This window comes from Dromaius novaehollandiae, chromosome 5, assembly GCF_036370855.1.
Source record: "Dromaius novaehollandiae isolate bDroNov1 chromosome 5, bDroNov1.hap1, whole genome shotgun sequence".
NCBI lineage: Eukaryota > Metazoa > Chordata > Aves > Casuariiformes > Dromaiidae > Dromaius > Dromaius novaehollandiae.
In genome coordinates, this window is record NC_088102.1 from 53,471,646 (window position 1) to 53,491,642 (window position 19,997).

The window sequence follows — 19,997 nt, forward strand, 5'->3', positions numbered from 1 at the left end:
GCACAGAATATTTCCAAAATCAATATTTACCTGTAATGCTCTTAATTCAAACCTGATGGAATCGGTGTTTACCCGTAACACTCTTAATTCAAACCTGATAGACAGAAAGAAAAAAAGAGAGAAGAAAAAATGTCTTTCACATTTGTTTTTAATTTGTTTCCAGATAATTGGATTCCTAAGATCATAGACTATGGGGTAAAAAAAGCTACTAAACAGCTGAGTCTGCCTGTAGCAAAAGCCAGAACTTAAACCCCAGCTAAATATTAAACTGAGTGATCCCAGTTAAATTGAGTGATCTCACCTGCCATGGTGATAATGCTCAGATTTTTTTGCTTGATTTTGTTAGCTAAAATAATGAAGCTGCCTTCAGTGATTTTTATACTGTGTAAAATTACTGAAAAGCTCTTAAAATCTGTGCTAATATATGTAATAGAACAGTATCTGAAAATTTACACCATATTGTTTCTTTAAAGGTTGTGCATCTTTTGCATCAATATTCTGAAACTACCACTTAGGATTGGAAGTATAATTTACCACACATCAGCTGTCTCATAAATTTAGACTGTTTTCTTTCCAGAAAGATAATAGAAAAATTATGGTTTTCTTCAGATTTATGCAGTCCAAGTTTTTAGAATTTGCAGCAAATTATTGTGTGTATTACTTATGTGCACTCCCTTTTATTTTATATTTGCTGTGTGCATTTCACAGATTGATTGTAATTGGTCATATATTTCATATTGCAAGATTTTGTGTTCCTTAATTAGATGACTGTTCAGGTTATTTTCATGTGAGTATTAAAACAAGTGACTTTGTAATCTCTGCTGTAAAATATCCAGGAACACTCAAGAAGGGAACATATCTGAAAAAATTGATGTGCCGAGGTAGGCATATATGAATGGAAAGTTTCTCAGCAGTGTTTTCCTAGTTTTTTTATTATTGTTTTCCCAATTATTTGCCTGTTTTTGAGCATTTGAAAACATTATGTGCTTCATTTTTCATGTGTCTAGAAATAGCAACCATTGTACATTTTTTTACTTGTTTGTGTGGAAAAGGAAAAGAAACATTAGGAATCGTATTTGTGTAATACATTACAAAGACTTGCAACAAACAGTTTTTGAAAGCATCCTGGAAGGTTTCCATAATTACCTTAATATATGCCATAAAAATGAGCAATGACTATGAAGACTTACTAAAAATGAGCAGTGGCCTTGGTAATGCTGCGTCCATAAGAATGCTTCAAAGCTTGCCAATGTGTAGTCCAGTCAATTAAAAAATAAATCTCATTTGCATGTTTTGCGTATTGCCATGTGATATGGTGTAATAAAGTTTGAAAGAGAAAGATTTATTAAATGGATCTGTATTTTCCTGCAAGAGGGTTTATTAATCAACTAGCTGAAGGAAATAATTCCATTCCTTTAAATAGCTCCTAAACAGATATTTTCTTTGTAGTGGTGTGTATTATTGTTATTTAATGAAATATTGTATAACGAGCGTAAAAGCTCTGCTTGCAATTCTGATACCAAACATAGAAATTGAGTTCAACATACAGAATGGCAGTTGCAGAGTAATTTGCCAACAGTGGAAATTTCTTTATTGTATCCGTGACTTTGACTCAGACAGCCAATATTTGGGATGTTTCAAGCTGTCTCCTATAGCAGGAGAATTTGTTACTGGAGTTAGGCTTCTCTTTGATGCAGATCTGTGTATTTACAGTGCATGACTAGGAAGTCTAGCAGTCCTGAGTGCAGCAGGAGTTAATGCAGTAAGAAACAAATGTGAAAGAGCAGTTTTGCAATTCCAGACTTGTGTTTTCATGTAGTATTTAGTTTAAAGGTTTCTCTTGACGGGCTCTCAAGGTCCTGCTGTAGTTTCAGGATCTACCAGGAGGGGTCTGCTTTTGCCCCGCTGCTCCTTCCCGTTCCTGCCTTGTCTTAGCTCTCGGGCTGACCCAATGTTTGGATGATGAACTGGATCATGGAAATGATCCCGGCTTCATCTGGTGCATCAAAATGTGATTTTAATGCTGGTTTAAAGTCCTTCTGCAAAACTGTGACATTCATCACAGCCCTTCCATTACAAGAAGCTCGGTTATTGTGCCGTGCCGAGTTGTTTGTGGGTGAATGGCAGTAACAGTGGAGGTATGTGTGTGGACCGTTGCACTTGGGAAGTAAAGCTCAGGACTTTTAAACCTGTTTCCTGATATGTCTCTGCTTATAAATAAGCAAGCCAGAATTGTGGGGCAGAAAAACAGGTAAAGTCAATCCTAGCTTTTTAAAGCTGTTAGACTTTTTAAGATATGTTCCTGTTATGGAAAATGTTTTCTTGTTAAAGGAGCTAAGGAACACAATGTCTGGCCTGTGTGAAGCTTTTTGACAGAGCAGTGTTTGTTTCACTGAGCCGGGTTTTCAGGAGGTGTTCCAGCCGCTTTTCCTTTTCCAGTTTCTGGCGCTGTTGGCATAGGAAATGCACATCCTACTCATTTAAAGGTGGAAGTAGAGGATAAATGAGGCAAAATAAGGACATACATTTCAGATTTTGAATGATTTGTTCAATACTGTTAACATTATTGTTTTACAGATTTTATATATTTGAACAGAAAGGTGGTGTTTGCAATTAAAAGGAGAGATTTTATAACCAAAGTAGCTCTGGTAAAAATATTTATTCTTGATTTTTTTGTACTAACACTGAATTAGCAAGTGCAGGAAGAGCACCAAGTTACCGGTGCTCCTTGTAATATTTTCAGATTCCTCAGGCCGCTGTGGCAAATACTTGACTCTTAGAGTTGGGGGTTGGCTTTTGACTCTCATGAGTGAGAGGGACATAAGCCTTGTGTTTTCAATATGGTATTGAAGATGCTTCTGAAATTCATAGCCATGGCTATGCTCAGGGATTTTAGTCAGTAATTTACAGGATTTGTGCTGCTATATGAAGGGCTGCTGGGGCTGCTTAGCTCAGGAGGGGGGAATGGCTCTAAAACCCTCTTTGCTTTGATCATGTTTTGCCTACAGTGGCAGCAGACAGAATCCAGTTTCAGTAGCTGTAATTTTTATCTGTATATATGTATATCTTTATTCCTTCAGACCCTGGAGGGGGGTGGCCCGGTGTTGGCAGGGCTGGACGCTGTGGCCGGCTGGCTGCCCAGCCCCCTCCGCTTCCCAGCAGTCAGCGGCTGCGACCGCGGCGGCAGCTTTCCTGGGCCGTCGGGCACCTCCGAGCCGCGCTCGTGCGACGCTGGAGAAGCACGTGCCAGCCGCGTTAGCGACAAGATTTCTGGCCTAAAATGCGTGTAGAGTATATGTTGAATACTGTTGTGAAGACCTTCGCTTCTAGATCAGTGGTTCACAAGCTTGTGTGAGGCCTTGCTCACCAGAAGAGTTCTTTAAATTAGAAGTTTGATAAAAGCAGTAGATGGTGGTTTGTGAGGCCTTTGGAGGGGGTTGGCAGTGGCTCTGGAAAGCGCACTGTGCCTACTCTGCCGTACTGCCCGAGTGAGTTGCAGTGGCTGTGTCTCCCATAGGATAGAGAGAGTGGGGCTGAACTTTAATATTTTCTGTGTGTCTCAAAGGTAAAAAACCCAGATATTTAGTTGTTTCTTACTTTATTTCTTTGGAGTATAAGTAGATCATAGAAACAAATTTTCCCTTAATTCTTGTCCTATGTAAAGAACAAAAGATATTGTTTAATTCATAATCAGAAATTCCTAAGTCTTTTTTACTTCCTTCTTTTTGATAACCTAGCATGAAAAGAGTTTTTTATAAGTTGTCTAGTGATCTTGGAGAAGTCTTGTGCTAACACACGGTGAGCAGCACTTACTAATGCAAATTAACGCGATATTTTGACTCGGCTGCTTTGTTGGCTTTGTTTTCGGATAATACCTCTGAAAGTAAATCCCAGCAGCTCACATTTGCGTGACAGGCTGAAATCGGTTTCACAGACCTACTGGAACCGACGGAATAGAACTTACTAGGACCGGTAGACTTCAAGACCTTTGAGGGCTTGCTAGGTGGTATTGCAACGGAGTTTCCTCAAAGTGAAATTACTGCATGCCTAATACGTACCAGAAGCGATCCTTCGAAAAGCATCTTTAAAGTTTCTCAATAGTGGACATAAGAAAGGAATGTCAAAGGGAAAATGCAAAAAATACTTAGATAAAAATTGAAATCTATTCCACAAACATGTTACTGATGCAGAACATTCAGTTCAATGTCTGATGGTCCATTCAAGCTGTAACATTTTTAGAAGTTTACTATAGTTTTCTATGAGCTTTGATGTCAGATTTTTGAATAGGAAAACCCATTCTATAGTAAGCTGAATACTTGGTCTGCACAATGCCTTGAATTTTAATGGTGCCAACTTGTTCCAAGCAGCTAAAAAGCAGTCCTCTTTTCTCAGCGTCTGTGAGGCTGATGTAAGCAACGATTACAACTCTGGTTTTTAAGGTCGATGTTATTACTAACAATTTCTTTTTGTTTGTTCATCTTCCTCCTAATAGATTTATACTGACTGGGCTAATCACTACCTAGCAAAATCTGGCCACAAGAGGTTAATAAAGGATCTACAGCAAGATGTGACCGATGGCGTCTTATTAGCTGAAATAATCCAGGTTGTAGGTGAGTGACTTTTGCTTTTTGTATCCATGTATCCACCAACTTGCTTAGAGACACACCTTCTGTATCTTCTACATAAACATTGAGGGAAAAAAACACAATAAACTGCATGGAATTATGCAGATAATTTTCCCTCAGAGACTTTGCTAATTAATTTGATAAAGCCTTGTCTTAAAGGATGGCGGAAGAATATTTGATGTTGCTGATAAGATCTCCTGACACAGCAATATCATTTTGTATAGCTGAATGTTAAAAAGCAGCTGATGAGGTTTTTTTCTGCTAGGCTGCTTTTAGCCTTCACTGTTTCTGTTTCTTACCCCTTTTTGGGATTGGTCTGGACATAATTCACAGTGACAGTAGCTCGCTATGTTCCTGTTATGAGCTCCTAGTTCCAGTTGGATTTGAAAAATCCCTATATATAGCTTGGAGAGGGTAAGGGATATGATGTTTATGTGAAAGCAATTAAATCTTTCATAATGAGTTTTTGAAAGAGGAAGATCATTTATCATTAGGACATGTCTCTCAGACATAGGCTCAGTCCTGCAAGTCTTGAGTTCCCTCAGTATGCACTAATAGTAGTAGATAATGGAGGTGCTAAACAATTTGCAACATTGGCCCCATGCAAAGCTGCGTATTCTGCCTTCCCCTTGGGCCTGGATCCTTCATTAGTTCCTTCAGAGGCTCATCCATCTGGTACTTGGGATGCCACAAAACACATGCATGGGCCAGTGGAGATCGATGGAAGCAGAAAGCCTGCTAATAGGAATTAGGATGACTATTGTTAGAAGCAAGACTGGCAGATTTGAGATGCAAATTAAGAAGACAGCAGTGAAGTAACAAGACATCAGTGCATGCATATTTATATGTGTTTGAGATGCTGTAAAAAAGCTTGTTCTTTGATTTAAGGTACAAATCTGTAAGCTGCGTACTCGGAGGAAATCAAGAGGCCTAGTTCCATTGACTCCACTAGAGCTATACTGGCATACATCAAACAAATTTTCCTCTTTGCACCTGGCAGAGCAACAATATATCCTAATAGTTTTCTATGGGCTAGTCATGTAGCTACAGGCATATAAATAGGCCATGAATTAATTGTGTATTGACAGGTATTCACTATGAGCAACATTTCATCCTGTATCTATTTACTAACGCACGTTTAGTAGGGAATTTTTTTCAAAACCCAAGAACAGTTAGGTGCTTTTTCCTTTCATACATACACCCAGCTACCCTGTGTTAACAGTGTTGTATAAAACCTTTGTGTGGGAACAGGTGTAAGAATACCACCATCAAAATATGTGAGCTTAGTTGTATGAAGTATTTAGGTATAGTTGTTTGAGTATTGACTTGTGAAAACACTTATAAAATTCAAAATACTTCCTCTGAAATACTCAAAGTTGTTGTTTACTGTATTTTTGTAGCCATCTAAGAGCTGCCTATTGATAATATTTCAAATTAGGTCTGCAAGGCACAACTTTCAAAAGTTAAAGTATAAGGTAAAGGATTTCCTTTTCAGATGATGTTTTCCATGTGAAAGAAGGTTCATATTTAAATATACTCATTCTCATTCTCTAAGTTAGCAGAGAAAGTAAGTCATTTGTATCTGATGTGCCTTAGGCATGCTGCATCTCATTGACAGAGAAGTGGTGATAACTTTCACACATAGAAGCTGCTTTAACTGTAGCCTAGAAAATACAAGACTGCATAGTAAAGAAGCTTCTAAATGCAGTGCAAGAGATTTTTCTTTATTATGCTGTGCTTTCTGTTATGTGTGAAAGCAGCTATGAAGATACTTCCTCCTTTTTGTTATGGGTGGAGTGTCTAGAGATTATTCAGTCACCAAATTGGTTCTGATTTAATTATTAGTGATACAGTTTTATGTGTGTTCATCTGCATTTCACTTTGCAGACATGAAATCTTGTTATTTCAACTCCAAAACTGAAGGGTAAAATGAAAAATAAAGGTGTGATTTTTTTTAATGAAGACTCAGTATGGTTAATAACGATACGGATATAATGATTATAGTCCTTTCTGCTTACCTTTCTTAAGTGAAATAGATGTGTATTTAGAGAAAGGAAATAATAACAGCTAGGTAGTTTTTATACCCTAGCATCCAAACAGGGAGCAAATCTAAAAAGATGTAAAACCAAATATTACTGCATTTGACTTCAGAGGATCTACCTTTCAGACTTTAAAACTGCTAGATATAATATAGAAGTGTTATGTGATGACAGTTTATTCTCTTTGCAAGTCAATTAAAAATGTATTCATAGCATTCTGGTTTATTCCAGCTCAAAATTTATGAGGATATAAAAGAATACATAAGAAATATATATGCCTTAGTAATCCCATAGAAATGTAGTAGTTGTATTTAAATTAATAAATTCAGATATACTGGGTCTGTGCATCATCTTATATTTGTAATATAATTGTCAGTCTATTCTATGTTAGATTCTTCAATTTTCAAAACTCAAAATTGATGCTAAATTAAACCAAAACCCAGTCCAGTAGGATTTTTTCTATTGCCTGGATGCCTAGAATATTTTGTGGACTATTTTAGTTGATCTGATACAATCAAAATCAGATCAGCTACAGAAGGTGTTGCATTATAAATAAGGATACAGACACTGAGTTAGTGTTAAATCTTTCTTTATTCAGCTAGCTAAAAGTAGTTCCCGTAAACAGTAAAATGTGCAAGTCTGTTTTGTTTGTCAAGCAGTACAGCATTATGGCAGGTGGTAGGTGCATCATTTAGCATAGATGCTTTGGATTTGCGAAGATAGACAATCTTATATGTATGTCTAAATATTCTGGATCTGCTTCTCTTCTGACTGAAATTAATTGCATTGACTTAAGCAATAGTAGATCCTTTGTCTAATTTTAAAGGTCATTTGTGTGATTATTCCAGATAACTATTCCACTTCAAATTCATTCTGTGACTTATCTCGGTGTGGTTCTCGTGTGCAAACACGAAAATTGTACTATCACCTTGACAGGAGAGTTTTAGAGGGTTACATTTCAAGCCAGACTCTTGGGATCAAGCCTAGCTAGCAGTACTCCCTAGTGTTGTATTCCTTTATTGTTCTTTTATCAGCCAGCAAGTAGATTTAAAGAACTCTTTGCAGCTTTTAATGCTAGAGATTCCTTTTCACTTGTGCTTTCATGTATTTTTGGCTTGTAGTTTCGCAATATGCCTTCTACCAAAATAAAACCCAAATATTTTGGGTACTGCTATCCACTCTTTGATTCAGATCCTGTCAATGAAAGCACAGTGTCTGCTCATTATCACTTTTATCACAGAGTTCGTCTTGTTTCTTCTGTCTGGCTTAGGAAAGAGGATGAGAGAAACTATCAGTACACCCCTCAGTCTTAACCTTTGGTACAGCTCTGGAACCAAACTTGTACTCCAAGCTTGTGAATGCATAGCAATACCCCAAATATGTAGAATAGTTGAGTAAATATTTCTGTTCTGCATTTACATCCTGAAAATAAGGAAAAAGTCAAATGCCATATTGCAGCAGAAACTTTGAAAGATGTTAAGCAGCGTAGACCTCTTTAAATAGACAACTCTAGGTGGTTTGTGTATGAAAGCTTAAAAAGAGCTAGGTAAGAAGCTTTATGGTTTGCTAAGATTATTTTAAAATACACTGTGTAACATTCTGGAAGTTCTAGAGGACTAAGGAAAGAAAAGCTACTAAGTTTTAAGAAGGATAAACAAAATGGCCTGGCTTAATAGGGATATCTCTACACAGCTGCCACAAATGAGAGAAGAGCTCATTCAGAACTTCATTAGCCTCCTTTCAAGTATTAATTATGAACAGGGCAAATTTATGGCAATAAGATCTTATCAAACTAATATAGTATCAGTTTTTGAAATTACTACAGATTTAATATATAAATAAAGATACTCCATGATGCAAAACTGAGAGACAGTAACTAATAAAATCTGGAGGCACAGGATTTGAAAACATGATATAGGAAATCATTTACATTTTTGTATGACCAGATCTGAGGTCACACTTCTAGGAACAAATGCATGCTTCTTGTTTATGGAGTCTGATAGATTATTTTGGAGAACAGTGCAGCTGATTGATCTGCAATGTCTTTTTCAGATTAACAGCAATTCCTAATGCATTACTGTGGTATAAGGAAGTACTGTGACACCTTGATACATAAAGAGGGGAATACCAGGCAGGAGTAAACACGTTCTAATACTTCTGTGTTTGACATTATGACTGCTATTGCAATGCTGTGCCAAATTTGATATTCCTAACTGGAAAAAGACAGAAAAGTAGGTGGAGTTTTGGTTGTTGCCCAGAGAATGTGTAGAAAATATGTACTATAAGAAAAGAAATGACAGGGTGCAGATCTATGCAACTGATCAAAGGGGATACCTTTATTACAGTGAAAAAACAAATTCGATTGTAACTGGTTGTTCAGTCTAACACACAAAAGTTATTTCAGGGTCCAGTACTGAAAGGTGAAACTAAGCAAATTCAGGCTCTAAGGCACACATTTAAATACCTCAATACATCTGTATTCACTCTACAGACAGATCAACTTGACATGCAAACATCTATGCCTGTGTAGTGTATGCTTTCCTGCCCAGCAGTGATGCAGTTTCCAGAGTTTAAATCTTTTTTGTAGTTTAAAGGAGTTACCCGTCAGTGTACAAGATGTTGTCAGACCAGTTGTTTTCTGACTCCAGCTGTCTCTGGAGGCATGACCCACTAGGAAAGTCCAGCTGCTTTTCTTGATGGGTCTCAGTGTTTCACACATTCACTTTCACTGGACAACCACAATCCTAAACTGCTTTATTTAGCTAGTGGCAAGTGCTCTGGAAATAACTGGCATAAATGTCCTTGGTATAGTTTTTGCTTTACTTTTTATTTTTGCTTTTCAGCAAATGAAAAGATTGAAGACATCAATGGCTGCCCAAAAAATAGATCTCAAATGGTAAGTAGTAAAGTGGTCTGTTGTTTGTATCTGCGTGGTTGAATATTTAGTATGTGTAACTTCAATGTTTAAGTGACACTGTTAAAAACAATGTAAGTGTAGTTTCTCACACTAGTGAAGGCAAAGGTATAATTTGAAGGAGAACATTAACACTACAGTTCTTGCCCCATTGTACTCCACGGGAGTTGAATTAGCCCTTATCATTTAAGCATGAATTTACAATGGCACCTGTTCTTACTTTGATATTTTATATTTCTGAAATATCGCATAGTTAAACAAGAATATATAAAACTAAAATGTTATTCTGTTATCTAGGCAATAGTATCATAAAAGAAGAATTAGATACATATTTTTAAGATTCCTTTATCTTTTGGAAAGAAAGAAAATAAATGGTCAAAACTCACTAAATAAAGAAAAAAATTCCAAATCGCAGACTTGAAGATCTGTTTTAAATATGTATCTTCTTTTTGACTGATTTAATTTGAAAAATAAGTTATTTTGAATCTTTCTGGTATGTAATATTTGAAACCGAAGAACCAGAATTTAGTTTTGTAAAAATAAAAGCACATCATACATCAAGAGTATGTCTGCTCTGAGTATTGGTGAAGATAAAACTATGGAGAGAACTTCACTGAGAATGTAAGTAGTAAGAAACTGAGGAGTTTTAAAAATTTATTGCATTTCAAATGAAGGCTATTTCCTTTTTTATCTTGAGATGAAACTAATTTTGCAGTATAAATTCTGGAATCTCCCCTTTGCATTCCAAATGCTCAATTTGGGATATTTTAATATCTTTTCTGTAAGTGAAGCTATTCTGGTGTTTTTCAGTTTTACAGCTTCTTCCAACTGTTTCCACCTCCAGGTCTATAACATGGATATGGCTTCTGATGTAGTTAAATAAAAGATTACAGATTTGACGAGAGTTTGCTGTCTTAAGTCAGAAACAGCACTGTGTTCTGCTGTTCTGTTTTGGCTTTTTGTTTTTTCTTGGAAATTATCAATCTCCCTTAGACCCATAGAGCAAGCACTCCTTAAAAAGAAAGCCATCTAAACAGATTTATTGTTGCTACTTTTTACTGCTTTGAAGAGATTGGTTGCTATTCTTGCTGTAGCCACAGCAGCTGTCTAGGGTATAAATAATTGAGGAAATGTTGACAATTACTATAATTTAATGTTCCACAAATGTATCATAAGAACTGAATTTCATTCAGGACTGCACAAATTCCCTAATATTGTAGCTAAAAGTTCAGTGTAAGTCATTATTCTCCAGGAAGGAGCAGAGCTGTTCTGTTTTATACAGTCAGATGCCACACCATAGGTTGTTTATGGAAGTCAGATCTGGTTATAAAAGCATCAGAGGGCATGTGATACATCAGTAATTGTGAAGTGTTGGAAAGAAGTGTTTGCTTCACACTGCCTCCTCCAAGGTTTTAGGTTTATTCTGGTTACTCGTTCAGGAGGGTAGGGTGAGTAAAACTGGCTGTTCTGTGTCATCCTATTCGTGAGACAGAGTGCATCAGTCAAAGCTAGGCCATTCTCGGTGGTGTTCTCACCATGAGAAACACAAAGGTTATGCTTATGGCTTGCTTTGCTCAAGTGCACAGGCTTTCAGAGCTTTTTGTTGCCTCACAGTAAAGAATGCTGAGACAAGAACTTAAGAATCTTCATAAAGGTAGTGAGCACTCAGTTGCTCCCAGCGTTTGAGGAGACAACTCTTCTCCAAGTTTCCTGTGTTCCAGGTACAGTCACAAGCCAGTGAAGCTCACCAAACCCTAGACAGCTGAATGTGGAGCCAGACCAGGTCTCTCTGCATTGTTGTGCCCATTGCTGCAGAGTAGACCATGATGTGGATTTGCCCAAGTTGAGCATTAGAGATAGCTTGGGTCTAACAGGCTCAGAGCCAGTGCTAGTAAGCCTTGTCAAATCAAGTTTAGTACTGCAGAACCATTTGGGACCATCGAGGCTTATCAATGCCAGAAGTGACATGATAAAGTCCCACATTGGCTCCATGAAAAGTTGCTTCAGTGAGAACCTGTGCCTTGCACTCATGTTGTCTATGTTTCTCTGCTGTGGGGAGTATTCTGGTCTTCCTTTGCTTTGGGTAACAGAGTTGGCTGGGTTTTATATAATCTGTTATAGACTGCTCTATATCTTCTTCCCTCTGCATAAGAACTCTATGTTTTTTTTTCCAATCCTATATGTTTTTGTAATGTAGATATTTCTCTAAACAAAAGCCTATAATTGTGATGATTCGTTCCAGCTGGCACACAGAAAATCCTGTGGTTAACTGAGGATGTAGTAGTATGGAGTATAGGTTCTGCGGCCAAGAAAATTTGGAGACTGTAACCACAATTGCATTTTGCTTTGTAGAATGAAGCATAAGAAAATACTGGCTCACTTCCTGAGAAGTGGGAGAAGAAGGTTAAAACAAAACCGCTTTCCTCTTCTCCCCATTTTTGGAAAAAGACACACATAAATAAGCACGAGTAGGGATATCTTTCTGTTAATACTGCTTGGTAGAAAAAAAAGGGGGGGGGATCTTTTTCTTTCTAACAGTCAGTTTGCCTGTTTTTCTGAGGATGGTATTAGAGCTCTACGTTCATCATCCTGCAGAAGTTGGACTACACAGGAGGACTATACTATCTTGTAGCTATTGTAGCTTATTCTTGTTAATATGGGTATTTCAGTGAGTGCTGAATATAACCTATTGCAAAGGGGTTTGTATCACTTATATTCATAAAATGATAAAGTAACCAAAAAAAGGAGAGTACTTTGGTGAATTGTAATATGCAATTGGCTTTAATGGTGGACTGTAGAAATCTCACTCCATAAGGGCCGTGCCCTGTCTGTAGGAAGTATGTTACGCACAACAGTGACAGTTTTATTTGCAATATTTTAACACAGTGATATCTGAAGATTTTCTTACATTGCATATTAATGTGTCCTGTTTTCCTAGCCCTGCAAAGACAGTGAAAAAAGAGAGAGAGTTTCCTTCCTTGACTAGTTCATACTCTGATATAGCCTGCTCTAGCTCCAAGCCTTGTTAGAGACTCTTGGGCTTCATGTGGTCACAAGCACAACTGACTGCTGTGCAACCTGTTACATACAACCGATAAATTGTAAGAGATCAGATAAAAATGAAGATTAGGTGATAAAAGAAACATGCAAAGGATGTGACATTTAGAAAGATATGGCCGTTAACGTGGAGGGAAAGGTGAAAAAAAGAGAAGAACCATAACTGCTAGGAGAGAAGTGACTGAAGAGAGGTCTGAGCAAAGAAAATTAATTTTTAAAGCATGGGCTTGAAGACAAAGAAGGGGGGAGATATTTGGTAATGAACGGATATATTGGCAGACACAGAGGACAGCTGATATACTACTGAAAATGGGACTGTAAGAGGGAGTGAAAGAAGCGGAAAGCAGTGTCTCATGTAGGAAGGGCAGAGTTTTTCTTCCACTTTGAGCACAAAACCAAGAAATATTGAATGTGGCAGTGCAAAGAGATAAGGAACATCTGGATATATTTAAGAAAAAGTATGAGAAAGAGAAAAGAAAGTTGTTTTTTTTCAAGGTTGAAAATAAAAGTGGAAGTTTTGCGGTTCTATAGAGAGAACTAAAATGTTAAGTGTCAAAGTTGCAGGAGTGGAGTGAAGTGATAGCAAACCTGTCAATGATGAAGGGAAAAAGATGGGGAAATCTGTAGATGGATAAAGCAGGCTCTCTCATCTTTCCAGGCTAAGCCTGGGGAAGTTGTGGGACATCCAGGACAAGAAATTGGAGAAACAGGAAGGAACATAGGCTCAATCAAGACCATAATTCTTTCCTATAAATAGAATAGGAAATAGCTGTGGTTCTCGTGTGGTGTTTGTGGTTGTTTTTTATTGTTTTTAAGATGATCACTTTACGTATATAAGTATCTATGTGTGATGAAACTATCATGGAACTAAGAGGAGGCACTTATCCTTTTCATGGGTTCACCTGAAAGTTTTTCAAGAATCACCCCTTCCTGATGCAGATGTCAAGCTGTACTGGTAAAATAATACTGTTCAGTCTTTTCTGCTACTGTTCATCTGTCTTGCAAATGTAAAGAATCTTTTACAGCAGCATGGGCCAGACCCTGCATTTCTTCCCAAGAACTTTATAACAGTCAAGACAAAGGCCCTTGATTTCTATATGTTCACTTCATTTGCAAGGAAACCTTATTCCAGTGATGGCAACTGAACTTTTTTATTTTATTATTTGACTGATTTCCTGTATTTTGGAAATGTTCTGTAGTGCATTCTGGGCACCCAAGTCAAAGAGCAGTTTGTATAAAAATTCTTCAGCCTGGCAGGGCCCTTGTTTTTAAAGTGTGCAGCACAGGAAGTTTTAATTAAGTGTTAAAGCTGGTTGTTCACTTCCTCCCTCAGTGTGACCCTTGCCAGCTCCACCCACTGCTACATGATTATATTTTTTTTGGAGAACAGAGCAGATAAAAAGGCTTCACCCTTTTTATGACAGATGTTAAAGTCTTTATTATTGTTTGTATATATGGTATATACTTATACATATTACCATATTCTTTTTCACACACGGTTAAAAATCACTAAAAGTACACATCCATGAATGGAAATAAACATGAAAGCTGGTGTGACATGGCCCATACTTAAAGAGTATAGATGAATAGGCATAAATGAGGGTTGGCAGGAATAATGTGAGAGGCAACTGTCTACATCAGCCAAGGAGCTGACCGTGTGGGTGTAATACCCACTAGGGAAGTGAGCTGCTACTTTTTGTACAAATAACTAAAAATGACCGCTGTAAAAAATAGAATTTAAATATTCTTAGCTTCTTGTATTTTTCTCATGGAAATTATTATTGTCAGTTTTAGAAACAACCATTTCTATCTTCTCAGTTTCCCACCAGCTGCACCAGAACTGCTGCTCATCTGGCACAGGAAGGTTGTCCTGGGCACACTGTGCAGTTAGTTCTTCAGTTAACTCCAAGGATCCCTATGACATGTTTTTAGATGTTTCCTGGTTACTGCTAAACATATTGCCCCATATTACTCGCAGCCATATTTATCCCTGCTATAACCCATTTCTCTTAGGAGCAGCTACGTTGCATTGTGTGAGAATGAATTGGTTTTGGGGGTTAAAAATAGCAGTTGGGCTCCAGCAGTATCACCAGGCCTTCTGCTTAGTCCCTGTTCTATCTTTGTTCTTGGGGAATTGGCATCCACTTAAACCTGCTCCTCTAAACACGGTCTTTTTTATATATCCAGTGTTGTCTAAGCGTTGTCATGGCTGGCCGCAATAAATTTGTGGAGGCTGTTCCTCCGGCCCCCTCAGAGTGACGGGGGCTGCAGGCTGGCCGCTGGGCCACCCGTTTCTCAAAGTCAAGGATTCTGTTGCCCAGGAATGTGCTGCTAATTCAGGGAAATAGCTCTGCCGAAAAGATCAAACGCATCACAAGCATTTTTTTCCTCTGCAAATTCCTGGTGTAGGATTTTTGGAAACGTATCCCGGTGGTTAAAAATAGTCATATATTTTCAAATAACACTTCTCCAAGGTTGTTCTGAGAAATATAATAAAGGGAACTTTTGTGTCTTCTGGTAAGCCTTTCTCCCGCTTTACTTAGGGAGTCTGTATCTTGCTGTCAGGGTAGGTTTAACGTTTTAATGTTTAATGTTACTGTAGTAACAAATAGGCATCTTTCAGCTGCGGCCTGTGGTGTGTTTCCTCACAGCTGAACGTTAGTCTGAAGGGAAGACGCTACCTGGACCCACGCCAGACCGTACAGTGGCAGACACCAGCTTAACTCCCTGGACTGCGTGTGGAGACACTTGGCCAAATCGCAACTTTAGGAATGTCTAGAACTGCATTTTCTTTAAAACTCTCTCTGTTTCTGTTGATCACATAGGAGCCTAAAATAAAAATTTTCCCATATAACTGAGGCCTCGGCCCTCTGCTGGAAATCTCATAAGATGCTCATAAGGGAACTTCCTCTGCTCCATTATAAAAATCACAGCTCAGCTTCTGCATGTTGTCTTTTAGAAAAAGAATGATTTACTACAGAGATGACCTGCCAGGCTGTGTCTACTTAGATGTCTTTCTTTCCATGTCTTATGATGAATTTTGCTCTTGGTTAAGATTCGTTTTACTGTCTATTTTTTCCAGGGATCCAGACTGTTGTTAGGCAATTATGTTTACCATTTATATATTATTATCAATGAGATAGGTGCTGTAGGATAATGGACTTCTCTTTTGCAGAGTTTGCCGTCTAAATAAAACCACAGACAGAACCCTCCCCTGCCCCCCATCATCCTACTTAGGAAGTAACATGATAAATAGAGCTAGATAGGCCTGGGAGAGGCCAACGTGTACGTCCCGCTTCCATAAGGCACCATGAAGTACCTACCCCTAAAGCTAACAGATATTTGTCTGATTTCAGGAGGGAGGGTCCCAGAGGTGCTGCCTGCGGGGAGGGCGATGAGGCAGTACGTGCACCTGCTCTGCCCGTCTGGTGGGCGCCTTCTGAGACGCGACGGCGACAGGTCGTCATCCTGACAGTCCCCCATGGCGTGCTCGAACTAAACTTTCTTTATTGTGCCTGCATGTTGGGATATATGTATTATATAAAAGTGCATTCGTTGTCAGGCCAAACAATAGTTTATTTGTATCATTTAAAGTAAATCTTTGCTTGCTTCATTGTTTTATAATTATCTAATAAGAAAATAGAGTACAGTGATATTTGGTACAAAACTTTCTTCTGAGGTAAAACTTGTGATAAGATGGGTAGTTTCTCTGCTAGGTGAGTTTCATTCAATTCTGAATTACTGCTGCAAATTCAAGTTAAATTTGATATGCAGGGTTTTCAGTGCTAGAGCTGGTGTTTGAGGAAATACAACGCTATGCAAGAGCTGCTGCTCACTGTAATGAGTAGTTTTAGTGTCAGCCTCTCCTTTCAGACATCTATACCCTTTCAAAAATACTGTTTTATATACAATTCAAGGATCTTTTGGGAAGGGCTGCGCTCACTAAATTGACTAGACGTTGATCACATTTTACACTTAATCACAACAGTACACAGGCAACTTAACTTCAGTCTGGGAGGCCAAAATGGGAAAGGGTCTCTCGCGAGCGGCCAGGGAATGTGGAAATGAAACATCCCTGGGACTTGCTGCACCCCTCGTTACTTATTTACTGGGTGCAGCCATGGTTTCTGTCCCTCTGTCCCTATCTTTAGTTATACTTCAGCAGAGATTTAGTGCCAATAATGTAGAGTTAGTGCATTATGTGCTGACGTCCAGAGCAGCAAATTGTTTCATTTATATCCCAAATTAATGATTCCTCAGTGGCAGGATACTCTGTTGATGTATGTTATGCAAAGTTGAACATGTTGTTATTGTTTAACAAATTGTAATTTAGGACCAGTCTCTAGATTTCAAATGGTGCACAAATTACCCACTTCAGCTTCTCAAATATCTTTATCTAAGGCTTGATTCTGAAAAGCTGATCAGAAAACAATGAATATTTCCATGAGTGTTTTTCAGAGAAATTTTTTCCCCATAAGAAAGTTTCTCTTTTGAATGGAAAAAATGAAAAAAATTGGAAAGTTGAATTTCAAAATAAAGTAGGAAAATTTCTAGAAACTTTGCATCTGCCCCTCCCTCCTTAAACAGCGGCTGCTTGGTTGTTGAGGAGTACGTTGGGTGGAAAATGCTGCTGAGCTGCTGTGTTGTGCAGCCTCTTCGCTCACTGACCCCCCGGGAGCCGAAGCTGCGAGCGGAGGGGCCGCTGCCCCCTGCTCGGCCCGTGCTGGCAGCGCTCGGCGCAGCCGCCCTTCGAGAGGGGGTCCACGGGCCGCCCGCGCTAGCGGTTAACGTGGAAAGCCCAGATTAGCTTGGCAGGACTTCTGAGTCGCAGGGGGCTGCCTGAGGCCGGTCTGAATACAAGAACCCTTTACTTGCTCTTTGATGTGATTAGAAATTTGGGCACTGTGAATTGGCGCTTTCTCGGTGGCGCTTGCTGCACGCATTTCTGTTTACGTTTGGCACGTTGTGAGTGCAGCTGCGGTTATGTTTTTGGAAAAAGAAAATTAAATATTTACAGGGATTTAATACTGTGTATGTACAATAAAAGCCAGGTGGGCATTGTGTGTATTGGGTCTCTGGGTTCTGCGCTTTTTTTGATATTTATGATAACCATGCTAATATGAGACCTCCTGCAACCAAAGTAAAGTTCTTTAAAATCTTGAATAGTAACAGCATGTTGTAAAGTATAGAAATACTGTTAGTCCCATCCTTTCCAGAGGAGCAGCTGAGGCAGAGAGAAGCGAAGGTTTTACCCAAGAGCAGAAAAAGGGATGCTAGAGAGGGAGCTGAGGCTAGTTCTCCAGCCATAGGTTAGTGCCAAACTGCCCTTTCCCTTGAAAACCAAAAAGAGGTTAAACTGTGTCCGAGTGATGCACCTGTAATGTAGAGGGTCTGATTTCCACGTATGCATGAAAACAATGCTCCTGTGAAAATACATTTAGCTTTCTGTGGATTTTGCCCTTATAACCAGGCTTCCTATGTCCCTGAGTTATGACCATTGCTTGAGTTCTGAAATATCCACCAAGTTCTGTAAATATCCTGAAATTAAATTTATGAGATGTCTTTATCCAAATAGTCAGGGGTGGCATATGAACACTGCGAGCAACATATTATTTCTTCAAAAAAAAGTGCATCTAGATCAGGATAGATATTAAAGTGTATGTTAAACAAAGTAATTAAATTGGTGGTTATATCCTTCTGAAGAAAAGAGAATTTGTAATATTGCCTTGATATTTCTTATACCTGATATAAATATGTTTAGGAAATAGTTCAACAAACCTAATCTGAGAAAGAAGAAAAAGAAAAAACAAAAAACAAAAACAGGATTATAAGTATTATCAATGTAATGGTTCAAAATTTTAAGGCTCTTCCGAAACTTTATGAAGTAAAAATGTTATACATGGAACCCTGAGCTGAAAATACAGACAAAGAATACGTTTTGCCTTATGAAACAGCTTGCTGAGAACAGCTTGCGTTAGGCTCTTTCCCGGTTTCTGAATTGTATGTGAAGTCCACTGTAATGTTGTATGAGAGTTTGTGAAACTTTTTTTAAAAAGTCACATGAAATCAATCTTTATTCTTCTTCTTTGGAAACTAATCCACTGGACAGAATATGGAGCCTTAACTCAAAAGGAAAGTGCTGACTTTAATATAAGTGGTAATTTTTCTGGGTAGGCTCATAAAAACTCAGCTGTAAAATCACTGTAAAAATTGTGAGTAGAGATCTTGCACTGTAATAATGATGTTTCTCATAATTATGAGAATAATCAGAAACTTCCCATGGTTTCTAAGTGAAGGCGCCTACAGCGATAAGTTTAATTTTGATTTTTCTTTGAGAATAACATCTGGATCTGTCACAAGGAGAGCACTGTTTGTAATTTACCCTGCTCTGTTTGTCTTGGCTGAGCTGAATGTACAGCTTTGCCTGTAGACAGTTTCCATATTCACGTCTTTGTCAAACATAGCCAATGTTCAACATGTATCGGTGGCCATGTATGGGTATCTATTTATGTGATGAGGAGTGGGGATGTTTGGGGTTTTTTTTGTTTTGTTTTGTTTCTGATGTGCCCTACTCTGCTTGTACAGGCCAGGGCATGTTTCCTAGCTCCTTTTCTTTCTAGCTTGGGCAAGAAGAGAAGCTGAATCTTCTGGGGTCATTGTGCCAGTGTTGCCAGAAACACATAATTACTGCAAGGTACCTTTGAGAGCAGAGGAATAGCTGAGTGATATACCTGGGAAAGTAATAAAAAAAAAGAGAAATAAATGTAAGGAATATAAATATCAATGAAGTTGTTAAATTTGAATGTACATAAGTTCCACATGTGTCAAAGTGAGGAAGGAGTGAGGGGTGTGTAGGTCTGATAGGAATCCTGCTGCCTATCCACCTTTATAAAGCACCTAGAAATCAGTGAATAGAGAGAGATACAGATGATCACTAGCTTTTAATCCTGATTTTCCTGCAAGAGACTGGTGGTCAGACTCACGTAAGAAAGCAACTACTGCTTCCACAGGCTCTTCTGGTGCTTGAAATTTGTGCATACGCAACATTTCTAGCCATGATGCTCCTATCTTGCCAGGCAGCAAATGCCACCTAGAGATGCACGTTAACAGGAAGCTTTCTGATAGCTGACTGAAACATTCATTTTGCATCTGTGCGTATGAGACAGGCAGTTGTGAAAGTAAACCTAACCTTTTATGTCTGACCAGAAATTTAATTCTGTGGATTTTTATTTCGTCATGCCAGGTCATAATTAAAAGAAAGCTCTCTTCTTACCTAGCATAGAGAAATGACAAATCTGGGTAAAGAATGCTTACTTTTACTCTTAAGTGACAGCACCAGCCTTGACTGAATTTAGGAAAAGA

General features: G+C 38.4%; 1 protein-coding gene across 7 annotated transcripts in view; it reads left to right on the forward strand.

Annotated features, from left to right (window-relative positions):
* NAV2 (neuron navigator 2) overlaps positions 1-19,997 on the forward strand; it is a 451,621-nt gene that overhangs the window by 273,868 nt on the left and 157,756 nt on the right. For all 7 annotated transcript variants that reach the window (XM_064512842.1, XM_064512840.1, XM_064512843.1 and 4 more), the window contains 2 exons: positions 4,493-4,610; positions 9,508-9,560. In XM_064512842.1, coding sequence (XP_064368912.1) covers positions 4,493-4,610; positions 9,508-9,560 — 171 coding nt within the window. The remainder of the gene's footprint in view (positions 1-4,492; positions 4,611-9,507; positions 9,561-19,997) is intronic.